Below are 23675 nucleotides of genomic sequence, written 5' to 3' on the forward strand. Positions count from 1 at the left end.
GTTAGTTATTATCTTCAATTGTTAGTAACTTCTAACAGCATAACTTTAAGATGTTACAGCTCTAAAGGTCTCTTGCTTGTTAACTCTACACTTACTATACCTGGGAAATCCATGGTTAAAGGAACCCCGGGGTAATTTTTATGTGCAAAATAAATCCTTTTAATAAGAAGAACACTTCAGTCAACCAACAAGGTTAGGATATGTTCTATTTTGCTACATTAAGTTTTCTGTTTCACCAAAGGTTAACAACTTTATATATGCTGTAGTGGCAAAAACACAACATTCAAAAAAAAGACTTGTTAATGGTAACCTCCTAAAAGTTCACAAGAGGATGTGATCTCTTGCATAAGTTATATTTGCTCTAGCCACTTGTCAAAGCAGGATTTTTTTTTTTCCACTTTGGTTGAAAACGAGTACAAGTTGGGTTTCGACTAATCCCTGTGCTTAAAAACCTGTATAGTATATGGTTTGTTTTGTTTGTTTTTTAAAGTGTTTTATGTGTAACAAATCCTGATGGCCTACTCTTAAAAAAAAAGAAAAAAGAAAGAAAAAAAAAACACCTCATGGGGTCATACTGAAAAAGCAACTGCAGCAGAATCCATGTAAGTTGGGCCCATGTCTCAAATTGCTTTTGCAAACAGCTGCTGGAACAAGATGTGACATTCCAAGCTTTATGATCCTTGATGACTGTAGTTAATATTTCAAATATTTCAAAATTACTTCTAAAGTATTTTCTTTTGTCTGATGAATTCAGAAAAGCATCTTTTGAACAGAGGGCACTCATGTCTTCTGATCTTTTTTTTATTCAGTTTCCTGAAAAGAGCAATTCATCTGATTTACAAGTTTAGATTTTCATATATCAGTCCTTCTTAAAGGCACATGTTATGAACTTTAAAAAGAAACATATGAGATTGATTCCCTAGCAAAAGCAGAATCAATGGGTGGGGTTAATTGAAGCATCTTTCCTGGAGTTTAAACTGAGTCGTAAAGTAGAAGGGGGGGGGGGCGCCAAGGAGGATGTGACTTGGACTTTGCATAAAGGAGAAATGGCTTGATTGATCCCCACCTGGCCACTTATTATCACCTATTTGACTGGGCAATTTTATGGACCTCAGTTTCCTCTGGAAAACAAGGGAGTTGAACTAAATGATCTCTAAGGATCCTTCCAGCTCAGATCTTTGATCCCACAATGCTAGGAACAAAAGAGAAAGATGTTTTGAAAACAAAACAAAACAAAACAAAACAAAACAAAACACAACCGAATCTAGTTTATTTGGCTGAGATAGAAAGTCTTAAATGTGGAGAAATGAAAACCCTTATCAAAAGCAGGAAAATACTTGAGGAAGGCCTTGAAGCATTTGCTCAGGAGTCAGCCAAAGGAAACTGGTAGCTGCTGAAGGTATCTCAGCAGGAGAGGCATATTCCATAGGCTTCACCTAAATCAGACCGCCTTTGTGACAGAGATTCTACTTGCAAGTCTCCCCCATACCCAAACCCAAATGAGCAAACTGGGATGTCTATCAACAATGTGGAGGACAAAAAGAAAACAAAAACAAAGGAGTGTCGGACGTGGGATCGAAGAACTACGGTTCCAGTCCCAAGTTCTGCTGCTTATGACCTTTGTGACCATCACTTATTTCAGTTTCCCTCATCTGTCCAATGATGCAATTGGACTAGATGGTCAATGAGGTCCTCTCCTCAGAAAGGCTGCCACTGGGCTCTTGCTATAGTTCTCAGGGCCTGAAATGTTTTTGTGACTAAGAAGTTCACTAAAGTGTTGTCCTTTAATGAATTTTTGAAGGTAACTTCAATATCTGAAAAGTCACATCTGAAACGACTGTGGAGAAAATTAATGACTTCTTAGAATTCAGTCTTCATTGTTATGTTGTGCCCCCTAGTCTATGGCACAAGTTATCTGCTTCATCCTAGAGATTGGGGATTTGTTGCCAGAAAGGGCCTTAAAGGTCATCAAACTCAACCCTTTCATTTTAGAGATGAGGAAAATGAGGCAGAGGTTAAGTGATTGTATAGGATCACAGAGCTAGTGTCTGAGGTAGAATATCATCTGGGTTTTCCGATTCTAAGTTCAAGGTCGTACACACTCTACCACGCTGGCGTTCCCAAAGTCCATTGAGTCTCCTTAGATCAAAGGAAGTAAGGTTAGCCATGGGTATATGAACTTTAAAAAAAAAATAGATAGATAGATAGATAGATAACTACATCTCAATAAGTGGTTTCCACTGTAAACATCTGTATTTCATTGTATGCATTTAAAAGCATTCCAAGAAGATGTGCATAGCCTTCAACACACAGTCAAAGGGATCCATGATACAGAAAAGGTTAAGAACTCTGGACTATGAGAACAGGGACTCGCCTTTGCCTTTTGTATCCCCAGTTCTTAGCACAGTGTCTGGCACATACTAAGCACATAATAAATGTTTACTGATTGATTGACAAGAAGCTGTTTAAAAGGTGCATTTACAAGTAAACTCAGACACTATAAGAAGACCCTCTAACGTTGACCTCTTGGGTGATTTAAAAACCTTCCAGAATGCACATGGGAATGGATATTCTGGCATGTCTACTGTCATAAAGGTATCCAGCCAAGCTTGTTTGAACATAGACAAATGAAGGAAGAGAAACTCAGATCCTTATACACTTCTTTATTCAACTGATGACACCCTTTACTCAAGAGAAGAATCCTTTGACATTTACAGTTAAGAAGCCGGTTTTGATAACTTGATCAATCTGTAAATATATGATCAAATATTTAAGAAGATCCAAAAACAGCAAAGATAAAAATATTTTTCAATGGTAGGCACACAGGCCAATGGATTCATTCTGACACCATCTCATTGCTTGCTTCACATCACCTTTATTTTTCAGCTTACACAAACCCAATATTGTAGTTCCTCTAAACTATATATGTACCCTATTCTATTTCCTAATTTTTATTTCTCTACTTACACCACCCATAAATTTCCAACTGGTATCTGACAAGTATGGCAAAAGTTCCAAAAATTCTTAACATTTTACTCTTGGCTTGTAAAGTCTTTAATATTTTGAAGACAGTGAGAACACTGGAAGCCAATGTAACAACACAGCAATCAAATCTTGATGATTTCCTTTATCTACATATACCATTAATTTGGGTTGTGTTGTTGTGGTAGTGAATTTATGAATCATAAGAACTACACGTGCAGGCACAGAGGTGAAGAAACAGTAATCATTATTGCAATAGTCTTCTAGCTGGTCTCCATCTTTCTAATCAGCTATCAAATAGATCTTCCTAAAGCACGGGTATGACCATGTCAAAACCACCCCTCCCCCCCTCCCCATTCAATCAATTCCAGTGGCTCTCCACTGCCTCAAAGATCAAATACAAAATTCCTTGTTTGGCTTTGAAAATCATTCATAACATCATTCCCTCCCTTTTCCGTTTTCTTAAACCTAACACCACCCACCCCCTACACATACTTTTCCATTCAGTAACACTGTCCTCCATCCAGAGATGCTGAGCATTTCCACCAACTGTCCATAATGCCTGGAACATATTCCCTCCTTATTGATGTCTTCCCTAGCTTCCTTCAAATCCCAGCTAAAACCCCACCTTCTATAGGAAGCCTTTCCCAATTCCCCCTTAATTCTAGTGCCTTCCTTCTATGATTAATTCCAATCTAACCTATATAAAACCACATTTATGTGTTCTCTACTCCATTATATTGAAAGCTCCTTGAAAGCAGGGACTGGCATCTATCTTTGTTTCCACAATGCTTAGCACAGTGCCTTGAACATAGTAGGTACTTAATAAATGCTAGCTGGCTGACAAATTTAAAATTCTGCAATACCACACCAGAACAAATCTAATGCCCTATCTTATTAGCCAATATACCCTTTAAAGAAAAAAGCTAAAATTCCCAATCTTATACAATAATAAAATCAGGATAGATATTCCTGAACCTAGCCAATAATCAACTTTATCCCTGAAACAGGTTGATTGACAATCCTTATAATTTCACTCCAGTGAGAACAATAATCGGTACTATTTTTATCCATACCAGTACTTAATCCTTTTGGGCGTGGTAATATTCTGGATGGTGCTGATTTCTATGGCTTAATTACATATTGCCTAAAACAGAATAGCTTTTTTCTTTAGCTTTGTTTTTATTGAATTCCCAGAACCAGCCCAAAGGGATATTACAGCTAAATGAGCAGTCATTTTACCAACTGAGATACCAACATATTTTTCTTCAAGAAATTTCAAAATGCGAAGAGGCTTCTGCATCTGATCACCCAAGATTTTCTCCATCCCTAATCTTTCCTTTCCCTATCCTCTTTCTCTTTTCCTCCATATATTTATATATCCTTGACTCTGCCAACAGTCAATATCTTAAGGACAAAGACCATTTTCTACTTCCTTTCTAACTCCTTCGTGCTCCAGTCTAGTGCATAGATTTACATACAATGAATGTTCAATAAATGTTCAAATGACTCACCATCTTCCATTATTCCTTTCCAATGATCCTTGCTGTCTTTTCTTTTCATCACAGTCTGCTAATGGCATCTCTCCAAAACAACTGTGCCCATGGCTTATCTCTACCAGGCTTCCTCTAGACTAAGTTACAAAGTCATGATTATCAGAGAGAATTTATGAGCAGAAAGGAGAGTCTGTTCTAAAACTGGCATTGCCCCCAGAGTGCTTTAATTTGGTGCCTTATCTGAGTGGAGATTAGTATTCTGAACTTAACAATTCCAAATTTCTCATTATATATACATATATTTTTCCTGACTTTTAAAAATATTCATTACTTGGGATTTTTGTGTGTATATTTTAATGTCAACTCTCCCAATTTTTTTGTTTTAGGAGTCATCAGAAGGTAATCAACAGGGGCAGCTAGGTGGCGCAGTGGATAAAGCACCAGCCCTGGATTCAGGAGGACCTGAGTTCAAATCCGGCCTCAGACACTTGACACTTACTAGCTGTGTGACCCTGGGCAAGTCACTTAATCCTCATTGCCCCACAAAAAAAAAAAGAAGGTAACCAAGAAATAACAGACAACTCATCAAGCTACCTCAATGGGATCCGGTTCCAAGTTAGTCAACTCTGGGGTGTAGCTTCCTGCTTAATGACCTACAGGTTCGCTATTGCCTCCAGCATCAAATATAAACTCTTCTATTTGGCATTTAAGGATCTCTATAACCTGACCCATTCTACCCTTCCAGCCTTCTTATCCTTTGTTCCCCTGCACATCCTCTACTGTGCATATGACATTCCATCTTCTTCTCCAAGTCTCTTCTGCCTTCTTTCCATGCACGGAATGTCATGCCCCTTCTTCTCCACCTCTTGGCTTCACTGGCTTCCTTCAAGATGGCTCAAGTGCCACTTTCTACAAGAGGCCTTTTCAGGTTCTACCCAATCCCAGATGCCAATACCTCTTCTTCTGAGATTACCTTTCATCTGCTCTGCATATTTTATATATACCTAGTTATTTACAAGTTGTCTTCCCCATTTGAACCTAAGTTCCTTGAAGGCAGGCAGGGACTGATTGTTTGACCTGTTCTTTTTATCCTCAGCAGAGTACTAAACAGAGCCTACTGGCACAGAGTTCACACTAAATGACTACTGAGTGAATGACTTTCAAAATTGTTTCTTTTTCAGTAGCAATTTTAATTAGGCAACTTTCTAAATGTACAGTGAAAGCCATCTATACTAACACCAATGAGATAAAGAACTCTACTATCATGGTATCTATAGACCAAAGCCTCAAACTGTGGGTGGAAACCCCATATGGGGTTGTGTGACTGAATGTGGGGGTCACAAAAAATTTGGCAACAATAAAAAGTTACATATATATAACTATATACCTATATACTCAGGGTCGTATAACTATATACCTATATACCCAGGGTAGCATAAACATTTCTCAGGCAAAAAGGGGTTGTGAGTGGAAAAAACTTTAAGAAGCCCTGTTATAGACAACAGTTTTATCACACCAAGCCTTTGCTCTTACAGAGCTAACAAGGAAATCATCTTACAAACAAGTGTTCAAGGAAAAATAGACAACTTCAAGAAGGGAATGTCTCTTTTTGAAGGATAATTCCTAGAAGTGATTATGACATAATAACATAATACCTAACTATATCCTACTATCAAAATGCAGCTTTGAGATAATTTTCTTAGTGGTAGAGTTTGGGGCCTGGAGTCAGGAAAACTCATCTTCCTGAGTTCAGATATGGCCTTAGACACTCACTAGCTGGGTAATCCTGGGCAAGTCCCTTAACCCTGTTTGCCTCAGTTTCCTCATCTGTAAAATGAGCTAAAGAATGAAATGGCAAATCACTCCAGTATCTCTGCCGAGACTAAATGATGGGGCAGCTAGGTGGCGCAGTGGATAAGGCACTAGCCTTGGATTCAGGAGGACCTGAGTTCAAATCCAGCCTCAGACACTTGACACTTACTAGCTGTGTGACCCTGGGCAAGTCACTTAACCCTTATTGCCCTGCCCCCCCCCAAAAAAAGAGACTAAATGATACCAAATAGGAAGGAATGGTATACTGGCATGAGGACAATTCAATGGAAAAAAGCCAATAAAAGCTAAGTCAGAATTCTTTGATTGTCATATCTTCTGCAGTCAATGTTCATAGATAAAAACAAAAGTATGAGATAGACTTACATAGCCCACTGTTAACACTGGTTGCTGTTTTTTTCCTTTGATTTTTTCATTCTATTTATACCAATAGAAAATTATCTTAAAGCTATATTTTGGCAGCAGAATGTAACCAGGTATTATATAGTTATATTATAATTACATTTATGATGCTATAATGTTACACTAAGTCCAAAATACTTTGGGAATTTCTTTGGCCTTCTGTACCCTTACATAACAAAAGTACATGATATTTCTTCTACAAATGAAGCCCCCCCTTCCCCCCACTGCATACAATTATGACTTGAGGCTACCAACACTAATCCTGAGAGCTAGTATTTACATAGCTTGAAGGTGTGCAATGTGCTATAAATATGTTATCTCATTTGGTCCTCATAAAGCCCCTGGGAGGAGGTAGGTACTGCTATTAGCCCCATTTTATAGATGAGGAAAATTGAAGCTGACAAAGCTTAAGTGACTTGCCCAGGGTCACAGAGCTAATGTGTCTCTAAGGCCAAATTTGAACACAAGTCCTCCTGACTCCAAGTCCAGCATTGTATCCTCTATAGCACCTAGCAGCAAAGTGAGTTTTTTATGAAGTCTTTATTAAATGCTATTATGCTCCAGCCATTATGTTAAGTGCTGGAGACTCAGAAGAAGGTAAAACACAGACCCTGCCCCTCAAGGAGTTTCACCTTCTAATGGGGAGACAACTTGCAAACAGCTATGTATGTACAAAATAATCTTAAGCAGGAAGGCACTAGTGTTATAGAGGGTTATGGAAGAGATTTCATGTAGCTGAAAGAAAGAATTTAGCTGGGACTTAAAGAAAGGCAGGGAAGTAAGAAAGAAGAGATGACAGAAAGCCTTCCGGGGAAGGGGGACAATCAGTGAAAATGACCAGAGTCTGGTAATGGAGTGTCTTGTTCCTGGAACAGCAAGGAGACCAGTTTCACTGGACTGTAGAATATTTTGGGTAGGAGGGCTGGAATTGAGGGAAGTATAGTGTAAAAAGACCAGAAAGGTAGACTTAGGAAGGCCTTTGAGTGCCAAACAGAGGGTTTTATATTTGATCCCAAAGATGATGAAGAGCCATCAGAGTCGATTGAATGGGGGTGGTCAGAGGGTGACATGGTCAAATCTGCACTTTAGGAAGATCACTTTCATAGCTGAGTGGAGGATGAACTGGAGGGGGAAGAGACTTATGGCAGGGAGACCCACCAGCAGGCTATTGCAACAGTCCAGGTATGAGATAATAAGGGCCTGCACCATGGTCAGGCAAGGGTCAGAGAGGAGAGAAGAGTGTATATACATGAGATGCTAGAAAGGTAAAATCAACTGACCTTGGCAACAGATTGGATCTGAGGTGTGAGAGAATAAGGAGTTGAGAATAGTAATAGAGAAGGCAGGAAAGCAAGGGAGACTGGGGGAAAAGATGGTGAGTTTGGTTTTGGACATGGGGTATTTAAGATATCTATAGGACATCCAGTTCAAGATGTCCAGTAAGCAGGTGGAGATGGGAGACGGGAGGTCAAAGGAGAGAGACAAAGATGTGAGGAAGAATTCCAGACATTGGGTCAATCAGTGAAAATGTAAGGAGCTAGGAGGCAGGGAAGTACCTCATAGGAGGTCAGTGTCCTTAGGATAAATACTCTGAGGAGTAAGTGGCACTAACATTCTTTTTTAAAATAATAATAATAATAACTTTTATTTAAAGTTCTATGTTCCAAATTCTACCCCTCTTTCCCTTCCTGAGGCAGTAAGCAATCATATGTTATACATGTGTAATTATGTAAAACATTACATTTTGCATAAGAAAACGAATTAAAAAGTGAAAGTACTGACAGCTGTTTATAATCAAAATTCAAGAGGAATATCATGCCCTGCAATTTCTGTTATGACCTTATCAGTATTTTTTTAAATGATTCTTTTTTTTTTTTCCAAGCAGTCTTCACCCCCTAGGCAACCCTTTAAGACTACACGATTCAGGACAGTTGCAAATGTGCAATGGTCAAAGGGGTTCCTCAGTAGGCAACTTCCCACACTGATTATATTCGTCTGGGGCGGGGGGACCCAAAGCCTTTGCATGGCCTTGTGTTTCAAGAGTTTATGATTTCTTCAATTACTCATATACCAAAACATCCCACACCACTATATAATTTGGTACATCATCTTTGAGAATTGTGGGGATTAAATAATTCATCACATTATGGACAACCTGGTGTTAAACTACTTGAAATTAGCTAGAACTGGTTCTTGGACAGGTCCTATACTGTCAGTCCAGTACTAGGCTCAAACTCAAAGTCTTTCCAGTTTAGGAGGACCTACCAAAACTCCAGTGGCATACCTTTTGAGAACCCAGGGTCACATGTATGCCCTAATAGAAAAAAAAAAAGCCATTAGTGAAAAAGCATGTATACATATCTATGCACATGTGTATATGTATGTATAGATGTACACACACATACATATTTATATATCAAAAGACTTTAAACAACATTTTATCAAAAATATAGTTAATATTGTCATAGCTTCAAACTAGCTACTACCCCCAAATCTTCTCTAAATCTTTCACTTTTCTATTCTATACAGCTCTCTCATTCTTCCACCTGGAAGAATGTAAAGAAAACAAATTGTTGAGAAGATTAAGCCAAATTGCTTTTGCTATAACTGTTGGATAGCTAAGCTTATAATAGGAAGCTACTCACTGAACAGCTTTTGTTGTATTTGAAGGCTCTTTTCCTGTGGATTCATATTACTTTTTTCTAGAGCAGTTAGGTATGGTGTTTAGATTTCAATTCATGTGACAAATCTTTTAAATGAAATGAGAACTGAGGAGAGAAACCTCTCTTAAACAATTAAAGTTGTTCTGATCTTTCCCCGGCATGCAGGACTGTATTAGACTTTGGAGACTCTAAAATGGCTTATCTAGGTTATCTGAATTTTAATAAACTTGACCACTCAATTCCAAACGGATATTGCTTATTTAAAAATGTTTAATTTGAATATGTGTATTAGGAACAACTCTGCTGCTCTCAAGTATTTTGAGTGGTTTTTAAAAATTGTTCTCTTTTGCATTACATTTCATTTTGGAAATAGACTATAAACCTTACAAAAACACAGTGCTTGAAACAGACTAACAAAATTCAAATATGTGTGTGTATATGAAAGAAAATTATTAAGAAAATTATTTACCAAAGATTATTTCCTCAACTTTCTCTGCCACAATAATTAATTGCATCTTGGCTATCCAAACCTTTCTACTAAAAGTTGTTGTTTGTCCTTTGGACCATGACACCGGGGTGATGTCATGACTTGAACTAAACTGGATTTAAGTGAGGGAGGGCTGTGCAGAGTCACCAGCCTCACTCTCTCCTCCTCAGCCATCTGGGTCCAGTGGTAAGATGTACAACAAGATGACTGGAGATGGCCCTGGATGTTTGAGGCAATTGGGATTTAATGACTTGCCAAGAGTCAAATAGCTAGTGTTTGAGGTCAAATTTTTTAACTCAGGTCCTCCCAACTTCAGGGTCAGTGCTTTTATCCACCGTGCCACCTCACTGCCCCCTCTTTTTTTGATGGTATAGGTGAATGTTAATAAAATGTCCTATTAAACAAATGTGTGTAAACTGAGTCTTTTTTTCCGTAATGGCTTTCTATTATGAAACCAGAGATCCACTCTGCTGAAGAAAGTGCCAGTTCTTTTGTGAAACAAAATCACCCTGAGAATGAAACAGCTTTTAAAATTACATTTTTTTTTTTTTAGTGAGGCAAATGGGGTTAAGTGACTTGCCCAGGGTCACACAGCTAGTAAGTGTTATGTGTCTGAGGCTGGATTTGAACTCAGGTACTCCTGACTCCAGGGCTGGTGCTCTATCCACTGCGCCACCTAGCTTCCCCTAAAATTACATTCTTAAAAGGAAAAAATGGTAATTTCATGATATAAATGGAAAATTACTCAAAGTATAAATCTTATGTTTAAATCAAAGTAAATGATAAAAGAAAAAAGGCTCAAGTGAAAATATACAGTATAGCATCACTTACAATGTGATCATCTGCTTAACAGATGTTCTTCCATAGAAGAAATATTTAAAAGTTTAGCAACATAGCTGTTTTTTCAACAGCATCAAATTGTTACATTTGGTTTATATTGAAAGCAATTATCTTATGTTTTAGTTAAACTTTTCCCATCTTTTGAACTTAGAACCTCTCTTTTCAAACTTTTTTTTTTAATCATTAACACCTATAGAGTGAATGTAACATAAGAGCTGGTTTCATGATCCTTGGGTAGGAAGAGATCAGACACATATATCTAAGGAGTGTTATGTTCAAACTTTGATTAGTACTGCATACAACTGGCTAATATGTGAAAACAATTTTTAAAAATAGCAAACTATGTCTGTCTTGAGCATTATATATACAACCATTTTATGTGGTAACCAGTGTTCTGGCTAATCTAACTAATCCAGTCAGTGGTTGCTGATCTAACAAAAATACCAAGTATTTGGGTATACTCAATGTTTCTCAATCTAAGAGGAATTAGGCTCTAGAGCTAATGGTAATAATGGCAGAGACAATGGTACATAATACAAAATGTCCAAATACTAGGGGTGGAGCTTTACAGACTGGATGCAAAATAATTTATGGTCAGACTTTTGTTAAATAATTTTCTTTTAAGGCATGGATTTCTGTAACCTGAGCTATAAATGTTATACTGCTATTGTATAATTATTTAGAATATCTGATATTTTGAAGAGGTGTCTAAAAGGACATGGTAGACTAGAATCTTGTTAAGATTCATAGCAACTGTGTTTGTAGAGGATAAGGTTATCATAAATCTGTGGAATACCTAATATGCAACTTAGCATATTAGCATCCTATCTATAGTTCTTTCATACTATCCAATTCAATTCAATAAACATTTATTAAGCCAGGGATTGTGCTAAATCCTAGAGATTAAAAAAAAAAAGAGGCAAAAGATAGTTACTGCCCTCAAGGAGCTTACAATCTATTTACATGAAAACCATCCTTCAGATCAATTTTGTTGTTCTTATAGATAAATGCTTTTGCATTTTTTGCCTAGCAGATGGCACCTTTATAAAAAAAAAAACCCAAAAGTTACTCATTTCAAATGTGTGTGTATATAAAACATCATATTGGATCGGTTTACTGGTTCGTCCAGCCCGGGGTTCATATAACTTTGCACATTTTCTAAAAGGGTATAGTTTCGCTCCAAAGCATCTACGTCAAAAACTTAGGAAGGAAATGCCAAATAATTATAACTTTACTAACCCACAAATCTGCTCAAACTCTTCTTAATCATCTGTATGCCTTAGACTATATTTTTGAGAAATGTTTGTGTAAAGTACTACCTTTACTTAACCTAAAAGTGCCTCCTTCGAGCATAAAAGGATGTGCATAATTCTCTAATTTCCATTATTCTATAAGTCTATGCTTACTCTATCCATGCATTTTAAAAACAAACTCCTAGCAGCTATGGCCTTTCCTCAAGTTGTTAGTCAATGGTCATAGTTGAGCCTATCTTCTAAGTGTCCTTCTGTGGAAGGTCTGCTTCATCAGCTAGATAATTTTCTTGAGGTGTGAATATGTCAATAAACAAAACAGAGTTTTGTACAAGGTTCTGTTTTGTTTTCAATATACTTGTTTATTCTGTTGAACATTTCAATGAACTTTCTAGGAATATCAGCAGTATACAGAGCTAATCTCTTTAGGTAAGAGTCTATAATGATCCTAAGATCCTGGGTCTTTTGTAAAATGGAAATAACTAGGATTTATTTCACAAGATTGGAGTCAAGATCAATATAAGTGATAGTTATTATTCTTTAAAACTTATATTTCACTGCATACTGCCTCTTCTATAGCTTTTAAAATAGCATCAAGGAAAACTAGAACCAAGAGGAGTCCTTAGGTATCCTACATGCAAAGAAGTATCATTTAACACATACTCTTTTGGTACCTCTAAATCAATCCCTACTTTTCACTTATCCCTTCCTACACCAAAACCTTTAAAAAAAAAGGCTTTGGCATAGAATGTCATCAGAAGCTTAAGAATCCATATAAATTCTGTCTATGGTTTTCCCTTTTTCCTATGTCTTATTTATTCATTCATTCATTTATTTATTGGGTGAGGCAATTGGGGTTAAGTGACTTGCCCAGGGTCACACAGCTAGTACACGTCAAGTGTCTGAGGCCGGATTTGAACTCAGGTCCTCCTGAATCCAGGGCTGGTGCTGTATCCACTGTGCCACCTAGCTGCCCCTCCTATGTTTATTTTTTCCCCTTCAATAACTCAACATTATTAGTGAGGCAGAATTTACCATGACAGAAATTCTGTTACTTTTCTCTCAATAAATTGGCTCTCATATGCTCCATCATCCAGATTGTTTTTGTTTTTGTTTTTGAGTCTTTCTTAAGGCCTGGAATCACATTAACAATCTGACAATCACCAGCCATAGAAGCTACCTGTAAGGGTGATAATCTAGATAGTAATCTGCTATTCTTCATTACACTTTTGAGTTTTTTCAAAACTTGAGTTTCATTTAGTGAGTTTCAAACCACCACTTCTTAGGATTTTTTCTCAATGCCAAAAATCATTTTAATTGTGCCTTCGTCTGTTTTTATACTCCTCCTTCTGCTCATCATACTTATAGCTGTCCTGCCTTGTATGCAGAAGTTACTTAACTATTTTCTATTGTTATTTATTTTGGAATTTATTTTAAAAAGGTGAATGAATGGTACAGTTAAAATTATTTCTAATATCTATCATTAATAGACTGAATGTATAAAAGAACTTCCACAGTTAGTGATTGTGTCTTGCATTTATTATTAATAGTGCCACATGGGCAGGCTAAAGTATTGTTTTTAAAGTTAAAAGTCAAATTTTTACATGTGATAGAACTTTTTAAAATATTAAAATAACTTTTAAATTAACATTTGTGTTATCAAATTAAAATTAAGATTTATTTTAGAAGTATTACATATTCATTCATATTCAACAATTAATATTAAATATTCATTCAACAAACATTTGAGTGCCTACTATGTGCAATGCAATGCAGGCATACAGAAAATAATAAAAAAAATTTATGTAGCACTTACTAAATGCCAGGCACTCTGCTAAGCACTGAAATAAATAAGACATATTCTATCCTCAAGTAATTTATAATTTAACATAAGTGATGCTGTGAGATTACATTCATGGGTTTAGAAACATTTTATGAATAAATTATTTACCAACTCTGCTGCATTTTTAATGGTCAATAGTCTTACCAAGAGCAATCCTTAACTACTAAATACAAAGTTAACTATGGCCCTGACCTTCTTCCCTCACCATGATACTAATCATAAAAAGTTAAAAAAAATCCAGATGTAAATTAATCATTTAAGAAATAAGATTGCTATTGAAACCTTAAAATTTTACCAATGAACTGATGGTATTAACTTTAATTTGTTAGAAACTATTGAAGTGAAAATAGCAGAGTTTCTTATACATGTGTTAGAAGAATGATTTCCCCTCTCTAGAAGTAAATAAATCTGATTTCATTACAAATTGGGAAATCACTTGAGAATCTTAATAGAAATTTCATCTTTCTATTCCAATCTTGGAATGATTAAGGAAGGGAAATGAAGACTAAGCTAGCTAAATATTTCAGTGTTCTAAGTTTGTCATGTAAATTTGGCTAAAATGGCACATTAAATTTCATATTTATAATTGTATGCAAAAATAATATATTTACCTACTGTATTCCAAGAATTAGACATCTGTAGTTTAATGAAAACATAGTATACGGGGGCAGCTAGGTGGCACAGTGAATAGAGCACAGGCCCTGGAGTCAGGAGGACAACCTGAGTTCAAATTTGGCCTCAGACACTTGACACTTACTAGCTGTGTGACCCTGGGCAAGTCACCTAACCTCAACTGCCTCACCCCCCCACCCAAAAAATCCCAAACAAACAAAAGACCCAAAAAACCCCAAAGTATACAAAAGTTCATGGACCAATAGGTCATCTAGCTCAACTCCCTCATTTTACATATGTGGAAACTGGAGTCTAAAGATGTTAAATGACCTGTCCAAGGTTACTGGGCAGGCATCACCAGTGGAAACTGAACCCAGGTTTTCTTCCTTCACAGCCAGTCCTCTTTCTGCTGTGCAACAATACCTCCCAAGGGGGAAAATGCTAGTTACTGCTCTAGTGACTATGAGGAAGCCCTTGTATATGAACTGTATCTTTTATTTTTACTGAGAGCTTCCCAAGAGCAGATTAACATTTTGAATTAGAGATAATTTATCTCTTAATGACTGAACAAGCTTCAATATATTTTAATTAATTTGGCAAATAAAATAACTGGAACAAAATTGTGTTTTTTAATGCAGCTGCAAAATTAATTTGGAAAATTAAGGAAGTACTACTTTAAAATTTACAAGTGTCTACTAAGAATGGACATTAGAGCTCTCTAACATTAACATAATGCTAATAAATACATTAGGTCTTCTTATCTGGTCAAGATTTAAACTGCTTTGACTTGAAGTAAATCTATCTTTCTCAAAGATGTCTAAAGAAGCTGTTCTAAGTTCAGATAACGATAGTAGGTTTCAACATTACAAAATAATAATAGCATTTCGTCTTGTTCTTCACCTAGGCTATCTTAGCTATTTTTCTCTACTGTTTAAATGTATCTTCTGTCTAATACTTTTCCCATCAGAAGAACTAGTGTAATACACTGATAATGTTTTTCTTGTCACTGAGAGGGAGAAATCATGAAATTAAGGATAATAAATGGAACACTCATGATCAGGTCACATTGGAAATAAATGGACAACTACATCTCAGATTTACCATATTTTCACAAGTATTTGCAAACAGAACATGATCTGACCACTGATTCTGAATCATTATTTTGGAAGAATTTGAAGGTGAGATTTCATACTTAGCATGGCTGTTATCCCTCCACTTCTTTTAGGGTACATAAAAAAAAAAACGCCTGAAGATGAGGTTCATAAACATGTGAAAAAAATGAAGGACAAGAACAACCAAATGATTTCTACAGCCTAGGTTAATGGTATAATTATCTTTATCTATAGGCAGAACTTTAAATTACCAATGTATTCTCACCCTTTCAGATGTCCTTATCTTCTAGTCACCAGAGAACCAGTGAGATGTAGGGGCCTCAAAGCCAACAGGACCTGGGTTTAAGTCCTCCAGACACAAACAAGTTATGGCCTTAGGCAAGTCACATAACCTCTCAGCACTCTAGGCAACTGCACTAGTAAAGGGAATTTCCTCCCCCAGGATTTTCTTACATTAATTTAGAACAAGTAAAATGCCAAAATTCATTGTTTAAATGTGGATAGGTATCCAAATATCATGGCTGGGAAAAGGACTAGATGAAGTCATGAGACCTAACCTGGGACAAACCACTTCACTTCTCAAGGTCTCATTCTCTGAGTATTTTGGGATGGGTCTTACCTTCTAGTAGATTGTAAACTCTTAGAGAAAAGATAAAAGTACTTCATCATGATTGATGGATGGATGTAAATCACCTAAAAAAAATAGCAAGCACTCAAGCACTTGTTTACTTCAATGTTAAAGATAACTCTGAATACACCTTAGTCTTGTAAAAAATAAGTTTCAGAATGGCTTAAATTTGTTTTAAGATCAACAATGTTTCAGATCCTCCTCTCCTCCACTACAATCTCAATTAAAATGATGTTTTACTGTCATAGATCTATATAACCAAATGGATTGGGAATAAATTCAAAGCTCAGGGAAGAACATTATGCCTTGTCATTCAAGGACCAAGCCAACTAAATTCAGAAAGACTTAGCACAAGAAAGTTAGAGAAGATGAAGAAGCTGTGTTCTGCATAAGTGGAGAGAGAATTCACATCGAGGAAATCACTGATCCTTGAAATATTCTTTGATGAAAAATACAAGCTTGGGGCAGCTACGTGGCACAGTAGATAAAGCACCAGCCCTGGATTCAGGAAGACCTGAATTCAAATCTGGCCTCAGACACTTGACACTAGCTGTGTGACCCTGGGCAAGTCACTTAACCCTCATTGCCCCACCTAAAAAAAATTATTAAAAAAAACAAGCTTTTTTAAGGTAAAAATTTAGTTAATTGTTAGAAATAAAAAAAGCTCTGAATTCACCCACAATGCATTTGGATTTGCCAAAGCTCCACTAAGCCAGCATTTAATTGATTATTCAATTAATTAGTGTGGATTGCCTTGCTTCTAAGTCTGCCCCTTCACTTCTTATGGTTTCTCTGCAACAGATGAACTAACCTTATATAAATTAAAATTAAGACAAACACATTTTTGTACCGTGTAAAATGGAGTTATGATGAATTGGTCCTATATGGCTTGCAACCAGCTATGGAAAATATAGCCTTTGAGGACACAGGGTCATCTTTATGTAATGAAGAGTAGAATTTTAGTGGAGAAGGAATACAATGAAATTTAATTGACTTAGACTGAGCCTAACTAAATAGGTGTTATCATCTATAAGTATTAACTTTAAAGCACTATATAAATGTCAGCTATCTTCATCACCACTATCATAACTTGACAATATACCAATTGCCTTACTTCTGTCTGCTCCCTTTCCTTTCCTATATTATTTCTCTGCAACCAAATGAACTATGCTTATGTAAATTATGAGTAAGACAAAACACATTTTTGTGCTGTATGAAATGGATTTACACTGAATTGGTCCCCTATAGCTTGTAACCAGCTTTAGCCAATAATATAAATGAATTCAAAGTAGGTGAGAAACTGAAAGATATGGGAAGACTATTTTAATGGTTTCATTTTAAAACAGATTGTGGGTGAAGCAAAAAGAAGCAAAAGTAGAACTATGAGGTAAGGAGTGATTGATTAAAAAAACGAGAGGAACAAGACACTTTATAGAAACAAGCAAAATAATAACAAAGTATTAAAAAGGAAGGGAAAGAAAGAGTAGTCATAAAGCTCGACAGTTGTACAGAATGTGGATGTCCTTTAATATTGGTGAGGGAAATATCCTTATATAGTTACTGTGGCAAGTGACAAAGGCATTACTTGGTGATCAAATGGAAAGAGTGCTAGACCTGGGAGTAAAAATAGACTTCCATTCAAATCCTGCCTCCTACACTTCCTAGCTCCATAACTAAAGGCAGTAATTTAACTTCCCTAAGCCTCAGTTTCCTCATCTACAAAATGCAGACAATACCTGTAGCACCTACATCACAGTTGTGCTGTGAGGATCATTTAAAATGATGTACACAAAGTGCTTTTCAAGCCATAAAACACCATATAAATGTCAGCTGCTATCATCATTATCTTCTTCATCACCTATTCCTTTGCAAATGGAATCAGATGAAGGAGCCTTATAGAAAATTAAGATTAACACAAAATAAGGAATATTCACAACTGGCATAACAAAATGGGTGACTATCCTCAAAGAAATTAAATCACAGGCTCTCTAAATAACAGTACAGGATACAGCACAATACAACACAATCTCATTCATATCAATTTCCCATGGACTAGAAAGATTAATTTAAAAACTTCTTTGTCTTTTTTTTTGGGGGGGGGGCGCAGGGCAATGAGGGGTTAAGTGACTTGCCCAGGGTCACACAGCTAGTAAGTGTCAAGTGTCTGAGGCCATATTTGAACTCAGGTTCTTATGAATTCAGGGCCAGTGGTTTATCCACTGCGCCACCTAGCTGCCCCGTGTTTATTATTAGATAATGTTTTATACATAAAATTTATACCAATAAATGCTAGTTAACTAATACAGTAACTATATTTCACTGTGACATGAATTTGCTGAAACAAAACGCATTCAAGAAAAAACCCTCAAAATTTCCAGAATGTTTTTATAATTGCATATTTAACTATTTAAAGACACACGACAGGGGCAGCTAGGTGGCGCATGGAGAGAGCACCGGCTCTGGAGTCAGGAGTACCTGAGTTCAAATTCGGCCTCAGACACTTAACACTTACTAGCTGCATGACCCTGGGCAAGTCACTTAACCCCAATTACCTCACTAAAAAACAAAACAAAACAAAAAAACAAACAAAAAATAAAGACACACGACAAAAGAGACCATTTTAACCTACATTTGAGAAGACACAATATTGTAATTTAAATGACTACCCAATTTAATATTTAACTATTTTAAAGACTCATGAAAAGAGAGTAATACAATTTTAACCTACATCTGACAAGACACAATATGATGACTTAAAAGATCTCTCCATATTATTAAAACACACACAACAAAATTAATGTGAATTGCTACTTGCATATATTTTAATATTACAGAACAAATATTCCATTTAATAATGCAATTCTGAACCTATCTTATTTCCAAAATTTCATGTTAACTAAAGTCACATGTAAGCACTTGGAACAGCATTTTAATTCTGCAGTATGGTGAGATATCACTAAGAAATTGGTGAAGTCTAAATTGCTGAATAATTTTTACAGAAACGGTTTTCTTACTGTCATGTGTTACTATTCAAATGTTACCTAACAGTAATTCTTAAGGCAGTTGTCTTAGTGATTAAGAGTAAATCTACCATAATAATGCCATAAATCTAGCATAATAATTATTTAACAAGAGTTTTTAAAATATTAGAAAATTTTGTTCTCTAGTAATTGTAAGATCATCCCATAACAGTTTATACCATTAAATAATTTAGTAAACCTTTTTCTTCATAGGTCTGATGCACAGTCATAAAACCCCAACTATATTTAGTGGGGTTGAATTAATGAGGCTTCACCATTTATAAACTCAAGCTGTTGATTCAATGGGACTTCATGTAGTAAAATTTTAATAAGTATTAAGATACATGCTATTATCTTTTCTTAGTTACACAAGACTACCAAGCAATCACTTTGAGTAGTAGATTTCTGGGATAAAGAGTATGGAGAACTTTCAAAGTAATTTGAAATAGAGAGGCCCAGGAAAAGCTTACATGACACGCCCAATTAGTTCATAAACACTATAATATTCTAGCTGATCAAAGGGTTCAAATGGATGAGGAAATCTCCATCCAAATTTATAAAAAGGCTAAGAGAAAATAATTTCAGATGATCTCAGACTGTCCTAAGCTCAGGAAATCTTGATTATGGAAAGTCTTAAGAAGACACCTGAACTTCTAGCAAAGATTTAAAATATGTGAACTTGAGAATAATTTCATATTCATATTTTATTAGAAATTAACAAAATATTCACAAAATGCATAAATAGTATAAAATATTTTTAAAGAATTAAACTTTTTGGAGTTGGAAAGCAATCTGATGCCACAAATGGAAACATGTAATCAGCAATCCTGCAGTATTTGATGAACACCACACAGCAGTAACAGCATAAAGTGCACTATACAGAGCCAAAATGAAGTAGTACGGCTAATCAGCACTAAAATACAATGCTTAAACATTCATCATCTAACCAAGAATAGCCCTGAGGAATTTACTCACATTTTTCTTTAGTTGTTAAGAATAACACCGTGAGAAAGCCACATCCTACATCAGAGCGTGACATGTTTCATTCGCAGAGGTTGTAACATTTACCATACTGTTAAGTCTCTATCAGTGCTTTAAAAGTATCTTTCACTTCTGGAATCCTCACTTTCTCTCACTGTCTGCTACCTAATCTCTTCCCACTCTAATCCATCTTCCACTCAGCTGCCAAAATGATGGTCTTTTCCTAAAGCACCACTGTGACCACCTTGCCTACCTATATTCAATAAACTCCTGTGACTCACAATTACTTCCAGGATATATAAAATAAAATCCTCTGCCTTTCAAAGTTATTCATCATCTTTTCCCACACTAACTTTCCAGTATCCTTACATCTTATTCTCCCCTCCAAGTATTCTGTAAGCTAGTGACAGGGGCCTTTTTACTATTCCCTGCACAAGATATTCCATCTGGCAAATCCATACACTTTCACTGACTATTCTTCTATGCCTGGGATTCTCTTCCTCTTCAATTTCTTGAGTTTCTTCAAGTCTCAGAATAATCCCAACTTCTACAAGAAGCCTTTTCCAATTGCCCTTAATACTAATGGTTTCTCTCTGCTATTTATCTCCAATTTATCATGCATATATAAATATATATATGTGCACGTGAATGTATGTATATGTGTGTGCATCTATATACACATCTATATACATACATAGTTTGTATTAGTTTTTTTTTGCTGTCACCCATTACAGTGGAACCTTTTTAGAGCAGTGACTGCTTTTAGGCCTTTCTACAGATCCCAGAATTTGGCATAATGTCTGACACATAGTAGGTGCTAAAAAGTTTACTGACAGAATACAAAGTTAATTCTCTGACTCTCTAACCAAGTTTTCTATTCATAAGGCAACTGGTTGATAACTATGTGCCGTAAAATTTGTTGAGTTTCCATTATCTGGAATTCCCTTTTCAATATCTCAATCCTTTGATTGGAATAATAAGCCCAGTGTAATTACAACTTGCCACACTTTTTAAATAAATGGTTGACACTACCCAATAATTGGACCAGGAAGGGTACATTTATCTCGAACTTTAAAATACTGGCCCTTTAAAAAAATGCTTAGGCAGTTTATCAATCTATCAATACCACTGATCTTTGTTTGGGGGAAAACACTAAAATTGTTTCTGCATGGGAAAACAAGACTAAAAAACTTCCAATATAGAAAGTTTAAACAACATTTTTAAAGTACTTTAAAAAAACTATAACAGTAAATAAGGAGCCAATTAAACAAAAATACTGTGAATTGTTGGCTGTAGCTACTACACCCTGTGGTATGTTACACTGATTGCTCATGCTTAAGGTTTCTTTTACATTGTTTCCATGTCAAAAGAGACTGATGAACAAAAAGCAGGATCACTGTCAGTACATCATTGAACTGATAAGGCCAGAATTTGCTTATTCTTTTCAAAAACAGTTGATTTCCTGCAGAAAGAAAAAAAAGTATTGTAATATCTTTCCATTCGTTTTATGAGAAAATATTTTCTTCTTCTAATTAAGCTACTCTAATAATACTATTACTCTAAGTACATTAAAACTTATCTCACTAACTTTGTAATTATTCATATCACTTTAATATAGCACATCATATTTAACTAATTAGTTCTTCCCCCTCAATTAAAAATAGTCCAAATATTACATTTTAAAAATATGTATTAGCATAATCAATCCATTTATTTTAAATGGTTGACAGTTCTTTAAATGAAACTGCTAAGTTTTTTATTATCCTATAACCATGACAAAGAATAAAAAAAAGAAAAAAACATCTAATTCTATAAAGCTTTTTCTTCAAAAGAGACAAAGAATTAGGGACAGTATTTTCTGTTTTAACCTAAAAATAATGTATTTTCTAAAAACTAGTATCTAGTTTAAGATGGAGGTGAGGCTATTTGTCTTTTTCTATCAAACAAGGATATTGAGGTTGAAATAATATACATGGAATCAATCTGAGTTCTCAGGAAGACTGGCACTATGTAAATCCAAAGTATTACTAGCAGATTATCCATATTATTTTAAGAGGTCTTTCCAAACAGATTAAGTAAACAATATACAGAAGCAAACAAGAAAAGCAGATGCAAATAGACCTAAAAGATCTCATCTATGGGGGTAAGAACTCAATAATTGACAGAAACCGCTGGAACAACTGAAAAGCAGTCTGCCAGACATTGGAGGTAGACCAACACCTCCCACCATGTATCAAAATAAGCTCCAAATGAATATGTAACTTACAATATAAAAAAGGTCATATCATAAACAAATTAGAGAAACAGGGAAGAAATTACCTTTCAGATCTATGGAAAGAGGAAAAGTTTCATGACCAAATATGAGTAGAAAAGGATCAAGGTAGATGAAATTAACAATTCTAATTATATAAAATTGGAAGTTTTTATTTAAACAAAACCAGTGAAGCCAAGATAAGAAAAAATCTCGGGGGGGGGGGGTAATCTTTGTAGCAAGTTTTCCATATATCTCTTTCATATTCTTTTTCATTTTCTTTCATATTCACTCTTTTCCACATCTCATATATACACACACACACATACACACACATATATACATATTTGTATGTGTATATGAATAAGTTCCATTATATATATGTATATGTGTGTATATACATATAAAAAAATGATTCAAACTTATAAGAATGATTTCCTCAATGGATAAATGTTCAAAAGTATATGAAGAGTCAGCTTCCAATAAAAGAACTCCAAAGTATTAATATTCATATGAAAAACTGTTCAAATCACAAATAATTAGAAAAATAGACATCAAAGTAACTCTGAGATTCCACCTCACATCCATCAAACTGACAAAGATGATCAAAAAGAAAAGGAATAACAACAAATGTTGGGAGGGCCTGAGGAAAAATAGGCACATTATCTATCACACTGATAGAGCTATCATCAATTAGTTTAGCTTCCAGGAAAGTAATTTCAAATTATAACCAAAAAGTTATCAAACTGTCCATACCTTTTGACCCAGTTAAACCACGACTACTCCTATATCTCATGGAGTTCTAAGAAAAAAGGAAGGGGCACATATTTACAAAAATATTTATAGCAGCTCTTTTTGTGATGTGTGTGGGGGGGGGAATCATCAATTTGGGAACAGCTAAAAAAAAGTATATGAATGTCACGGCATACTATTTGGAAGTTCAAAAAACAAAAGGTGAAATGAATCATTTCAGAGAAACCTGAAGAAAACACATATGAATTAATGAAGAGTGAAGTAAGCAGAGGCAGGAGAATAATATTGATTATAACAAATATTGTAGAAACAAACAACTTTGAAAGACTGATCAAATGCAATGACTAACCATAATTCCAGAGGACCCATGGTCAAGCACGCCATCCATCTCCTGACAAAGAGGTGATGGGCCTAAATAAGCAGAATAAGACACACGTTTTTAGACATGGCCAATGTGGGAATTTGTCTTGCCAATGTATTTTTATTTCAAGGGGTGTGTGTGGTGGGGGTAGGGGGGGGGTGTTC

The 23675-nt window shown here is 35.6% G+C and overlaps 1 protein-coding gene across 3 annotated transcripts in view; it reads right to left on the reverse strand.

Moving 5' to 3' along the window:
• The window catches only part of PIP4K2A (phosphatidylinositol-5-phosphate 4-kinase type 2 alpha), a 198952-nt gene that overhangs the window by 152552 nt on the left and 22725 nt on the right, over positions 1-23675 (reverse strand). Inside the window, exon 2 of one of the 3 annotated variants that reach the window (XM_043966476.1) lies at positions 23500-23561. The exons of the other annotated variants lie outside the window; for them this stretch is intronic. Within the exon in view, the coding sequence (XP_043822411.1) occupies positions 23500-23538 (39 nt within the window). The 5' untranslated portion in view covers positions 23539-23561. The remainder of the gene's footprint in view (positions 1-23499; positions 23562-23675) is intronic. 3 annotated transcript variants of the gene reach the window in all.

The sequence above is a fragment of the Dromiciops gliroides genome, chromosome 5 (genome assembly GCF_019393635.1).
Source record: "Dromiciops gliroides isolate mDroGli1 chromosome 5, mDroGli1.pri, whole genome shotgun sequence".
NCBI lineage: Eukaryota > Metazoa > Chordata > Mammalia > Microbiotheria > Microbiotheriidae > Dromiciops > Dromiciops gliroides.